This window comes from Nematolebias whitei, chromosome 17 (genome assembly GCF_014905685.2).
Source record: "Nematolebias whitei isolate Nwh7 chromosome 17, NemWhi1, whole genome shotgun sequence".
NCBI classification, from domain to species: Eukaryota; Metazoa; Chordata; class Actinopteri; order Cyprinodontiformes; family Rivulidae; genus Nematolebias; species Nematolebias whitei.
Window position 1 is genome coordinate 29,745,780 of NC_056514.1, and position 13,817 is coordinate 29,759,596.

Below are 13,817 nucleotides of genomic sequence, written 5' to 3' on the forward strand. Positions count from 1 at the left end.
ACACAGAACAAAAATATACTGTACATGCATCATTTTTGCTCCATTTTTAATGAGCTGAACTCAAAGATTTAAGACTTTTTCTATGCACACAAGTGGCTATTTTTTGTCAAACATTATTCACAAATTTGTGTAAATCTGTGTTAGCTAGCACTTCTCCTTTGCCGAGATAATCCATCGACCGTACAGGTGTGGCATGTCTAGATGAAGATCAGACAGCATGATAACCGCACAGGTGGGTCTTAGGCTGACCACAATAAAAGGCCAATGTGCAGTTTTATCACACAGCACAATGCCATAGATGCTGAAGTTTTAAGGGAGCATGCAATTGGCATGCTGACTGCAGGAATGTCCACTGGAGCTTTATAATATAAAATTAGCATTAAAAATAAATTTGGTGGTTTTCCCAATGCATAAACTTTTATTGTTTGAAAAGGAGTTACTGAATGTACACAGTAGTAAACATGCCTCTGTCTCAGCTTCTTTTAAATCTTTTGCATTTCACTTTATTATTACCATTTTGTGTTTTCATTTTTAATTTTCAGTTAATTATTATATGTTGCTTGTACATTTTAGACAATATCACAGTTTGTGCATTTAGTTTTAGATGTATTTTTACACTTGGATTAAAGTGTTTTCTTATGCTTATTTTATTGTAATAAATTTCATATTTTCAGACAGAAATGCTAATATTTACCCTCATTATCAGTTTGTTAACAAGCAACCTTGCACTAAAAACTAATGTTCGCTTTGTTTTAAATAATGAATCTCTTTTTGAACAGTGCTTCTTTTCAGCTTGTTTTTTTTTTTTTTTCCTTTGAGGTATCTAAAGACCAGATTTGGGGAAGTAGAATAATGAGGGACGACGGGACGAATGATGATGAAAATGCAGTTTTCTTCCTCCGCCGAGATGCTGTTTGGTCGTGCGAAATGATTAATTTCACACATATACAGGTCATCTCCAAAAGCAGCAACATCTCATTCACAAGGGGCCCCCGTCAGCAACAAAGCAGGAGGCTGCAATAAAATAAGCAAACAGCAGCACGTACTGCACGTCAATAAATCTTTGGAGGTTAAACCTGAGCACTGTAGAATCTGAGCAGCCTCTCATCAGGTAAAAGTCACCGAGTACATCAACACAGTCGAGACCCAAAAAAAGAGAGAGCAGTTCGGGGAGTGTCCTGTGGCAGCGGGCGCATACTCACACCCAGTCTGTGTTTGCATAAGAAGGATGAAGCCTTAAATTATTGGGTTTGTGTAAATAAGGAGATTAGACTGTTTTTAGCACACAGGCAGGAAGGAGAAGCGCTTGGATGAGAATAGTTTCTCTGTGCGCCGCCGAGTCGGGTTTTGGGTTGTTTACGACAGCTCGCAGCGCTCGTATATCACAAGCAGCATGTTTGCTGTGAAGCTACAGTTTGTGTGCCATCTGCCTTCGCTGAACTTGACCCTTCAAACAGACTCGTGTTTGTACACGGAGCGTTCTGTAACTGTCTTTATTTTCTCTTTCCTAGTGGATGATCCAGAAACCACACAAGGTGGCTACCTTCTTTGGGTGCATCGGTAAAGACCGCTTTGGGGAGATTCTGAAGAAGAAGGCCGAAGAAGCCCACGTTGATGCCCATTACTATGAGCAGAGCGAGGAGCCGACTGGTACCTGTGCAGCCTGTATTACAGGAGACAATAGGTTAATATTCTTTGACACAAAAACTTCTCTTGACCAAGAAACAAACAAAAAAAATCCAACAGAGTTCAGTCAGGTCATCTGGACGGTTTATTTTTTGTCGAGACGTTTCGTCCTTCATCCAAAGGACTTCATCAGTCCAAGCAGCCGCAAACAAACTGAGCCTCACAAGCAACACACTCCTGTGGAATCCAGACCGGGTCCGTCCTTGAAACCGGTCAGACTCCCCGTCTGGTTCTTTTATTCCCAGATGGAGAGGAAACTCACTTTAATTCAAATAAATCAAGCGATATAATTTCAGTTTACCAAGTTAATGTCTATCAGGAAGGAAAAAGTTACAGGTTCAGCTCTGAGGCGTCCGTCTGACTCATCTTAACCCGGAAGCAGAAGCGGAGGTGCCGTGCAACAGAACGCCCCAGCTTATATTGGCCCTTGGCTCTGCCCCCACATCCTGGGTGAGCACAGCCTATCAGAGTGTATCAGTGGGGTGACTATGTGTGACGTCACTGGTCTTATTGGTCTCTGATGGTATGTTAAGAAACCATCCAGCTGACCTGGCTGAACCTTGTTGGATTTTTTTAAAACCTGGATTACTGAGCATGAACTTTGATGTTTTGAACCACTTTGGCTATGGCTGCCTGAGAGGAGTTGACGGGGGAAAGGGCGGGCCCCAGAAACCATCTTATCACAACAAACTGGTTGGTCCACTCTGGGAGTGTGCTGCTTGGGGGACTGAGTTTGTTTGTGGCTCCTCGGATTGATGAATTTGGATTCAGGTCTCTCTTGTAAATGAGTCCTCGAGGCTCAATGGGACTAACCTGTAAAAATAAAGGTCGAATGAATGAAGTCCTTTGGATGAAGGACGAAACATCTCAACAAAATGAAACCATCCAGATGACCTGACTGAGCCTTGTTGAACCTTTACTTCGGTTTATTTTTACCGTTTTAGGTACAGTAGTCCCTCGCTACTTTGCAGTTCGTTTATCGCGGACTCGCTTTATCGCGTTTTTTCAAAACAAAATTGGACATGACACACAATCAGCTGATTGATGGATGAGTCACACGGTCGGCATGGATTTTTTATTTAAAATAAATTATTTAAAATGATTTAGCACCTGCTTCACATTTGTGCGACCCTTACTGCTGCAGGATAAACTTGCTGCTGCAGCCCTCAGACAAGAGAGCTTGCTGCTGCAGCTGATCAGCTGATCTTTGTGCGCTTGCAGGTGGCAAAGAGCAGAGGAGGCAGGGAGCTGAAATCATGACATTCTGTGCTCTTTTAGAGCGTTTAGAGTTTAGAAACATTGTTTAGAATATTGAAAGAGTGTGGGAAGGGTTTAAAACACCTTTATATAGATATATATATATATCTATATAAATAATAAAATAAACTACTACTACTACTATTCCTGCTTTGCGGTTTTTCACTTATAGCACCAGGACCCCCCGTGATAAATGAGGGACTACTATTTCTAACAGGGAATCAGTGCTCAGATGAGACTTTATAGAAAACAAAACGAAAAGCTTGAGCTTTTTTTTTTTTTTTTGTCTTTCAGTCTGTGCAGCCCCAGCGAGTTGTCATCCATCTATTGGCTGACAGTAGCAATGTGTCAGAGATTCCTGGGCTACCCCAGTTCTCACCTGTCAGCCTTCTCGCCTGGAAAAAAAAGGGGTTTTAGTGTCTCTGGTGACTTTCACTCCAGCATCATCATCAGCACATCTGAGACAGCAGAGGTCAAACTCTGCACTGATACACACAAATATCACTAACATTAAAGGCTGTAGTTCATGATAGGCCGGGCGTCGATCAATAACCACCTTCACTAAACACTCCTCTTCTACAGCCTTTTATCCACACGGATACTGCTGTTGTCAGTCAGTCAACCGCTGGACCCTGACCACCCTGGGAGGCAGCCCCAGTGAATGGTCTTAGTGGGCTTGTTTGATGTGGGCTCTGACACCTGAAAAGGTCAGGTGCCGTGCTCAGGGAGGCGAACTCTGTAATATTTCTTACAGGTGTTTAACCGACAGCTCGGGAGGCTAGATGAAAGGTCGATGGTGGGGCTAGATTGGAAAAGTGATGGCTTTGAAGGACTGGGAGAAAACATGCCACAGCCCTTCAGGTTATTAGTGAAAGTCGTCAAAGAGCAACTACAACCCGCCTACTGGAAGCTGAGAGTTTTGAGTTTCAATCTTTAAAAACATATACACGTTAAACCACGTTAAAAAACACTTTTTCCCTCTTGTTTTACTTGAGCAATCAAAGGTACAATCAGTCGGTCTCTTTCGGGTCTCAGACTTTGCATGATTGCTGCCTGAAATTCTGCGTCCACCTTTTTGAACTTCAAAGAGCTCTAAAAGCTTCGTGAAACAAATTAAAATTAATTTAATTAAGCATAATATTTCATAATAAGTTTAGTGTGCTGATTAGAATCACTTGAGTACAGGCCAATCTTAGTTGGAGGAAATTCAACTGTCTAAACTAAATAATTTCTAACAAATTTACAAGATGATGTTATGGAGCTTAATTTTTATTTCTCTTTTTATTGTGCGTCCCGGTGATGAACCTTCAACTTGTCCAGATTGTACTCCGCATCTCGCACAGTGACTGTTAGATACGGGCACCAGCTGAACTGAAACTCGGAAAGGAGAAAATATGGATGGATAGGCATTTATTGCTCATTAATTAATTAGTTTTTATACAAAAGATAGATGGACAAATTATTCAGACATTTAAAAATATGGCTATTAAGTTCATTGAAGGGATTTGATTATATGTCATTATTTTAAATTTTTACCAATTAGTCAAAGTTAGGCACAGCACAGTGGCTCAGTTTGTAGAGCTGTTGCCTCTCAGCGAGAAGGTCGCCGGATCAAATCCCAGTCAGGGATCAAATCCCAGTCAGGGATCTTTCTGGGTGGAGTTTGCATGTTCTCTCTGTGCATGCGTGAGTTTTCCCTGATACTCTGATTTCCTCCCACAGACAAAACCATGCATCTTAGTCTGACTGGTAACTCTAAATTGTCCCTAGGTGTGAGTGAGAGAGTGCATGGTTGTTTGTCTCGTTTGTCTTTATGTGTCCCTATGATGGACTAGAGACATGTCCAGGGTGTCCTCTGCCTCTTGCACAGTGACTGCTGGACATGGGCTCTGATGACCCCCGTGATCTGAAAAGTAATAAGTGGGTAAAAGAGGATGGATGGTAAAAGTTATGTTTTGATAATTTATTACTGTAGAACAGGGGTGTCCAGTCCTGGTTCCGGATGGCCACTATTCAGGTTTTTCTTGTTTTTCTGCTCCAACCCACCTGATTCAATAGATGATTCACCTCTTCATGTTCTGCAGAAGCCTGTTAATCACCCATTGATTCAAAGCAGGTGCTTTGGTGCAGATAAACCTCAAAAACATGCAGGATACTGGCCCTAGAGGACCAGGATTGGACACCCCTGCTCTAGATTAAACAGTTTTCTTAAGTCTCGAACATGTTGGATGGTGGGGTGGGAATCTTCAGACACCCCTTTGATATGATTTGATTAGGATTCAGAGGGCTGAATTACAATTATAAAACTAATATTGATGTGTCTCGATGCCATCATATTTCAAGTTCCACAAATTCACGTTCTGCTAATAATAACATATTTGGTCAATCCATCTGACTCTCACTGGCCTCGATGCCCACTCCTGATTTAGAAGATAATGATGACAGATGACTGTTGTCCAGTGTGGGAGCGGCTGAGATGATCATGTTCTATTGTGGCTCCAAAGTGTGAAACGTGTAGCACAATTCAGTTATTCAACAAATGAATGCAAAAAAAATCAAAATCGTAAAAGATCTAGATGAAATCCCGACCGGGGGCCTTTCTGGTTGGAGTTTGCATGTTCTCTCCATGCATGCGTGGGTTTTCTCCGGGTACTCCGGTTTACTCCCACAGACCAAAAACATGTATGTTAGGCTGATTGGTAACTCTAAATTGTTCCTAAGTGTGAGTGAGAGTGTGAGGTTGTTTGTCTCCATGTGTCCCTGTGATTGACTGGAGATCTGTCCAGGGTGTCCCCCGCCCCTCACACAGTGATACTTGTATTTTTCCCTTTGACTTTACAGAAGCTGTAATAATTTCCACTGGTTTTCAAAGTAGAACTAACCGTTTTAGGTCAGCCGTGTTCTTTTTCTGCTGTGTGCACATATATGCCTGTCGCGATAAACAATAAATCAATTAATCGCATGATAAATGAAAATTATCAACCACATTTTCATTTATCGGCTTTATCGTTTCTTCGTCTCTCTCTTTCTACTGAAGACACTGGATGACAAAAGGATCAATTCCAGTGCTCTTCACTGACCCCTCCCTTTCCCTTTTTTTTGTAAAATCCATTTTAACCATCCAAAAACGCAATTTTGGACGGTTAAAAGCAACTAAGCTACGAGCTAAGCCAACAGGCCAACCTCGGGGAAAAAAACCTCCGTCTTGTCAAAGCTCCAAAATTCATAGTTGAAACCCATTCCTTCGTGTAAAAAGTTGTTTTTCTCTGCAAAAAGAAGCTGAGAACTTTTTTACTGATTTTTTATTTATTAAAAGCTTTGTGTGAAAAATGCTATGCTAAAGAGCTCAAACCGCACCGAGCGTCCACCATTTTGAGAACCAAAAAGAGAGACAGCCCATGTCACGTCAAGGGGCTTCCCTCCCATTTTTCTTAAAGAGACACGCTGCTCGCTGCCTCACTATCCGTCCTTTGGTTCAAACTGTCATATACTGCCATACTGCCATCCGGTGGTCAAAAAAAGGTACTACACTCAAAACAAATGAACCTTCTTACATTTGACAATAATTACTAATTATTGTCAAATTTCAATATTATCGTTTATCGCAATAATTTCTGAGACAATCACCCAGCAAAATGTATTATCGTGACAGGTCTATGCACAACATAAACGGTCCGGGTGCAACACTTCTATACTTCAGGGTTCCACCTTTTCTGCTCCTCACATTCCTAACATTATAAAAAATAATCCAATTTTTTATATTTTTATATTGATTCAGAATCGTTCATGTCCACATTGCTGTTCAACAAAAACTAGATACTGGTAATTTCCCCACCCTTACTGGATGGCACTTTATTTTATTTTATTTGAAAGCCTTTTCTCTTTTGAATAGCTGACAGTGGCACTTTTAAAACGACCTTTTTAAACGTATCGTACCATCCGGCGTGTTTGTTCTTTCGTAGTGCTCTTCAGTGCTCATATCTGTCGGACTCCCTCAGTAATGACACTCGTTTTGCCTGTCATGTTTGTCCCAACCTTTGAGTCCATTACTGCGGCTCGGGTCAAACGCAGTCCCCATCCTGCTGTCACATCGTAGCCTTCATCATCACACTGCGATCAGCTCTTCTCTCAGACATTAACTGGGGCCAGAATGCTTTTCTTGCCTGCTTCCAACACCCTCGTATGGTCGCCTAACAGTTTCCCCCCCTAAGTAGCTATGATGGGTGCTCTCATTTTGATGGCCGCTCATAAAGAGAAAGAACATGAGGATGGGGTAATGAGCTATGTTAAGATAATGCCACCTGCTTCAGTCTCCCACTACTCACTACTCAACTAAAGTGCTCATTTAGTAATGTAGTTGTGTTGTTTTTCAACCCTCATTAACAACGAGCCACTTCGGCTGCTGATATGATTATATGAATAATTTCAAGGTGCTATTGTTTATCTCAAATATCTTATTTTAACGTTTGATGTTTGCAGAATAAAGACATCCAGATTACTTTATTTCATTGTGTCCAGGCACTTGAAGAAGATATCCTTTTCTTCTGAAAAAAAACAAAAAAAAAAACAACAACAAAGGAAATTCTGCAGCCTGTGTGTGTTTTGAAGATGTTTTTTAGACAAAATTAAGATGGATGATAAGCGAGGCAGAAGATTTATGGGGTCTGTCTCGGCAGGTCCCTTGTTGCTAACCTGGCAGCGGCAAACTGCTACAAAAAGGAAAAACACCTGGACTTGGACAGCAACTGGGAGCTGGTGGAGAAAGCCAAAGTCTATTATATTGCGGTAAGTGAGACCCTCTACTCTGAACGACTGTTCCCAAACTCTGTTAGCCAGAGGAGGACAAAATGTTAAGAGGCTTTATTCAGGAAATGCCTCAGCACGCCTTCTGCATTGTCAATATATCCATTCATCCTTTGTTGAATGAAATGAGCTCTGTTACCTATTGAGACAATACAGCTCCATTTTCCCCATTTTCCCCTCGTCTTTGTGCACGACGCTGCAGCGCAGTGTGAAATTGTTCTACATGTAATGTATTCATTCATTTCTTTTAACGTGAACACAAGCCAACAGGTGCTGCCAAAGTGTGAAAATTGATTATGCAAGTTCATTCGGCTTTACCCCCTCCCACACAATCTTCCACTCGCAGACAAAACACGCGCGCAGATTGAAGGGGACAGATGTGCGCCTAGACGTTTGCACACTCAAGCTGCACCGCTGAGGTAATGTCTTCACTCGTGGCTTCTGGAGAAGGATGGACGGCCATGCTCGTGTTTCACTCTTTGGGATTATATGTAATTCCGGCAGATCAGCGGCTCCCCTCTTCTCAAGTCAAGGTGATAGCCCTGAAATTGAGGTGCTTTCCATGTCTTTAAGCAGTTCATTAGTGGTATAAATCAGCGTTACAGCCCGGTCAACACAATCCTTGGGATACTGTCCCAAGCTGGATTGTTCACTCGCCACGCATGAGCTGTAATGATGGTAGTTTCACGACTAACCGTCTAGTCATGGAAGCAAACACCCAAAATAAATATAAAATGATCAGATCAGTCCATCCATCTTCGGAGTTTGTGTGGTCTCATTTTTTTTTTTTTGGTTTTTTTTTTAGCCTCTGCTTCACATTAGCAAACATGGCACATCCTCTGCAAATTGGCAGTTGGGTTTTGCCCACATCCGACAATCTGTGGGATTCGAGGTGGGGAGATAGAAGAGCCACAAATGGGTGTTTGTCAGTGCTTGGAATCTAAAATGTGGCGCTCGGTGTCCCTCCTGGGCCTCTTTGTCAAAACAGGGGGGGGGGGGGTTGCTTTATTAGAGTCCCATTTGCACTTTTAAACTGCTTATCCAGATACACTGCCACAGCTATTCCTGCTTAATACCGTGTGTCGTGTCTAGAGCGACATACACTAAGGCCTTCTGGCTTCATTAACCTTGTCGAGAGCACTTAGGTGCATTTACCAAATTTACAGCCAGATTGTAAATTTTTCACTCTCCCTGCGCTAACCTTTCTGTGCTCGCTTGATTATTATTTTTATTAAACTGCTGCCGGGCGGTTTATGCGGTCATGTACACTCGGATCCGTAGATTTAATTACCAAAATGTGCACATGTGCGCATGTTATTCGCTCGCACATGTGTCCGCGTCTGTCGGGGCGTTGCGTTCGCGTTAAGGAGCTGATTGATGATTCCTGGCAGAGGCTCTCAAGGTGCCTGCGTTCGATGTGGCGTGATTGGATGAAAACAGAATTATTAGAGGGCTCTCGCAGCCAGACCGGCTCATCCAGCAGCAGCGGCGGAGCTGGTGGCAGACGCAGAGCGGGGAGGCAGCGTTGCCATTTCTCACAAAGAGAGAGAATGTTGAACTCCTGCCAAATGTTTTGTGGCAGGCTGTTGCTAGGAAATCTGGGTCCTTAGGCAAATCACTGCACAAAGACCAATAACAAAAGGCGAGGAGAAGGGATGGCTAAACGCATTTTAGGCACATCTCTTTCTTTCTTTTCATTTTTTTATTTTTTTTATTTTTTTGAATCACTGCTGCAGTGATGTGTGCAGTTATTCCTCACCCTGACAATTGCAAACATCAGAAATGGAGTTTGTGCAGGAAGAGAAAATGAGTGACTCTAATTGGTTTGGGTGATTTGTGCACGCTGGCCCAGTTAGCCTCGTCTCTTTTCCCCCCTTTTATTTTGCTCCCACTTTCCTTCCATCCCCCCTTCCCTTGGCCTTCTGTGGACACCCCCTCCTCCTCTCCTTTTTGCTGTCTTCTTTGCCTCTCTCTTCCTCTAGTCTCTCAGACACACATATTTGCTGTTAAACACTCACAGCATGCACATATTCTGCAGCATACCACTGGCTTGTTTTTCGTACCAGTTAGCCCTGTAATTTGAGCTCCACTGCTTGATGCTTCCTCCATAATGCCCCTTTGAGTTAACCTTGGTCCGCGCTAATAAAACGGCCTCTACAAACTTAATTTATATTTAAGTATAGAAAACAACGGACTCCATCCCATGGCTGCGCACAATGTAAGTAACAGAAATAGGGAAGAGGAACGAGACAATTGACTGTGAAAAGGCCTGTTAATGACTGGGCACAGATGGTCAGGAAATAACCCAAGGATAGACGAGGAGACACTTGCCTCTGCCAACTGGCCTGGTGCACGAAACTCAACCAACGAGGCACAGCCTGCACTGTAGTTAGGTCACAAATCTGATCACAGCTGTTCATTTGAGCCCCGCATTAGGAGTGCAGTCACCGTTAGCTCGCGAGTGGTTAGCCACGCCCGAGGAGAACTCGCTCGCCCACCGTTTTCTTCCTTCATTTTGCTTTTCTTCAAACGGCGTTGCGAGTTGAACCAGAATGCCTCACGCCGTTAACACTGGCACACTGTACGTAGCATTAATTGGCAGTTGTATGCTTGCCCTCGCTGCGGGGGAAAGCGGAGTTCAGCTTCAGTCAGTGTAGCATAATATGCGGGGGGGGGGGGGGGGGATCAGAGTTGGGAGGCAAAGCAAAGGCAGGGAAGAAAAGCGCAGCACTGGCACCACAAGCAGAACGTCAGCCTGCTCAAACCCCAGAGTGGCACACATGCACAGTTCCTCCACCCGAGCAGCCCTCTTCATTTTGCAGACAGAAAAAGCAAAGCTAAATGTTTTCCACACGCACGTCTGACACCTCATCAACCAGCCGAAGGGCTGATTAGCGCAGAGGTAACTGCAGCTGCGTCTGCGTCTGCGTCCAACTCAGAGGACCACACTGTCCTCGTGTTGACCTTGAGACTCTTTCGCCATCTTCCACTGTCCTTCTGCTCTCCCTCTCACCACTGTTCTTTACTGCTAATGTGCCTCCTTTCCTCGTTCTCTCTCCCTCCGTCTTACCTCACCTTTCTTTTTTTTTCTTTTCCCCCCTCTTTCCTCTCCTCTGTACTGCACCACTCTGCACTGCCCCTGTCCTTCCACATAGCTAGGGAGGGATCACGAGGCAAAATGCAGGCATGGGAAAGAAAGAGGGAGGGAGGATGAGAAAAAACAAAAAAAAACTGGCAGGCTCCCCCTTTGTCTGCAGGCGATCAGTTACAGTCTTGGTTGCCGATGAAATTTAATCCTCACCGCATTTACATGCCAAGTTTGACTTCTGGCAAGCCTTATTAAATAGATTTGTAAATCATTTCATCTTGATTAGAATCTCTTCTCCTGGGATCATCTTTTTTTTGTTGTTGTTTTGCCTTGCTTGTCTTTTCGTTATGTGTACAGTCTGTATTCATTGGTGTTAAGATTTCAAAATCAACCTTTATTTATTATTTTATTTTTCTGCAGTGCAAGTGAATATAAGCTGTAGAAATTAGGGGACAAAGAGCACCGGGTGCCAAACCCCGTCTGTCACCAGCCAAGCCTCTGTGTCAGCACGCCTCTCATCTCTAGAGGTCATGTTGGCGGCCGGGCTCTGATTCGCCTTCTCTTTATTAGCCCGACACCACAGACTCTTTAGCACAGAACAATGTCACTTCAAATTGGGCCTAATCAGATTCTGTAATTGCTAGCAAACATCGTATGAATATGAATTCATTATTGTTCAATTACAAGTCGACTGGATCATATTCATTGGCTCCCCCCCCCCCCCCCAATAGCTCGGGCCAATTATAGGATTCCAATCTTGAGGCAATCAAGTGATGAGGGTGAGGTGTTTAGTGTTTGCTGTCACTATATAATTCTCTCGAATGTTAAACATGCATCTGGGAGGGCTGTATTTGTCAGAAGCCTGTGCGTGGAGGTGCACCTGCCTAATTGAGTAGTAACGAGCTGTCATGAGCGCGGGGCTCGGCGATTGGCTCTTGGTGGGGCGTCCGGCGCCAGTGGGAGGTATAGGCTGGCCCGACCCTGCTGGAGGAACAGCAAGCCTCTTGGTCCTGCAGGCCTGAGTGGGCGGAGTCTGCTAATTCATGGCTGACGCTCGCATCCTGTGGCTTTCACTCAACTGTGGAAATTATTTTGTTTACAATTATCCTTACTCCACATTTAGTTTTACTTCTTTATGACAGAGGTGGAATATCCATCCATCCATCCATTATCTTTACCCGTTTATTCCATTTTGGGTCACGGGGGTCGCCGGTGCCCATGTCCAGCAATCACTGTGCGAGGGGCGGGGTACACCCTGGACGGGTCGCAAGTCCATCACAGGGACACATCGAGACAAACAACCATTCACTCTCTCATTCACACCTAGGGACAATTTAGAGTTACCAATCAGCCTAACATGCATGTTTTTGGTCTGTGGGAGGAAACCGGAGCACCCGGTGAAAACCCACGCATGCACGGAGAGAACATGCAAACTCCACCCAGAAGGCCCCTGGACCGGGGTTTGAACTAAGGACCTGCTCGCTGAGAGGCAGCAGCTCTACCAGTTGCGCCACCGTGCTGCCCTGAGGTGGAATATATTTCATGCTTTGCTTAAGTTAAAATTATTCTGATTATCTATTTAAAGAAACATTTTTGTAATATATTTCTTTCCATATGTACTAAATATAATTATGGATATATATGCAGATGACTTTCATTGTATTTTGTTGATTTGTACTAAAAATCAAAAATTTTCACAATTTTTTTTGATTAGGGCAAAGTCTACATTTACAGTCAAGGTAATCAACATAATTGTCAAAAAGTTTTTCCTGTTTTTTATGTATTTGCTCTTCTGATAACACATCAACACAAACGCACACTTTTTAAAGATACCATATTTTTGGGACTATAACGCGCACCGGATTATAAGGTGCAATATCAATAAATTCTGAACACCTGGGCAAAGACGATGAGGAACAGGTGAGAGTGGCAGGAGCTGACTACATGAAGAGACAAACACTGAGGAAATTGGAAACACAAGAAAAATAGACATAGAGAACTACCGTATTTTTTGGACTATAAGCCGCAATATCAGTGAATGTGTCTGTTTTCATACATAAGACGTACTGGATTATACGCATTAAGCAAAATAAGTTCATTTTGACAGATTTTTGAGCGCTGTGTACCACATAAAATCGGTTCAAGGTCAGTGAGCAAAACCAGAATTAATACATAAGGCACACTAGATTATAAGGCTCACTGTTGATTTTTGAGCAAATTCAAGGATTTTAAGTGCACATTATAGTCCGAAAAATATGGTGCATAAAAACAATCACAAATAGACACAAACATCACAAAACACGCAGATATGACCGTACTCGTGAAGTTTTTGCCACCTTTGCCTGCTTTGTACTCACCTCAGCAGGCAAATATCCTTATGTTTAAAATTTATTCTATCTAGTACACTTTTAAAATGAAAACAAGCAGATTTGGACCCGTTTTTCAATAACTGTTATCTATCCTCAGCGTGGTTTGTAGACCTGGACATTCAGGGCAGTACCCTCAAATATTTTCTGTCAATAAAGAGCAGAATGTCTCTGGAAGTTATAAAAACTCAAATGTAAAGGGTGTGAGATACCTGCAACGATCTTTTGAGATAAACTTTGTTCCACTATTCTTTTTTAACATGCTTAAAATTCATGCAGCACGACGTTGAGCCTCTGCGACTCACGCAAGGAAATTGAGAACCCTTGCAAACATTTGAGACATTCTGGAGACTCCCTTTCAAAAATGTTTTCAAATTTATCCCCAACATTTGCAGTTCAGTGAGATATTAGTTCATGATGAGACTACCCTGTATAAATAAAGGTTGAATGAATGAAATAATCAGCAGCATGCGATCAGCAGCATGTATCATTGTTTACTGGTATTGCTGTCTGTACTTTATATGTTCTGTCTGGAACAGGTCCCTCATAAATGAGTCCTTGTGACTCAATGAGACTAGCCTGTATAAGTAAAGGTTGAATGAATGAAATAATCAGCA

At 42.9% G+C, this 13,817-nt stretch overlaps 1 protein-coding gene across 3 annotated transcripts in view; it reads left to right on the plus strand.

The window, feature by feature from the left end:
• The window catches only part of adkb (adenosine kinase b), a 199,663-nt gene that overhangs the window by 65,410 nt on the left and 120,436 nt on the right, over positions 1-13,817 (plus strand). For all 3 annotated transcript variants that reach the window (XM_037691472.1, XM_037691470.1, XM_037691471.1), the window contains 2 exons: positions 1,512-1,684; positions 7,620-7,728. In XM_037691472.1, the coding sequence (XP_037547400.1) occupies positions 1,512-1,684; positions 7,620-7,728 (282 nt within the window). The remainder of the gene's footprint in view (positions 1-1,511; positions 1,685-7,619; positions 7,729-13,817) is intronic.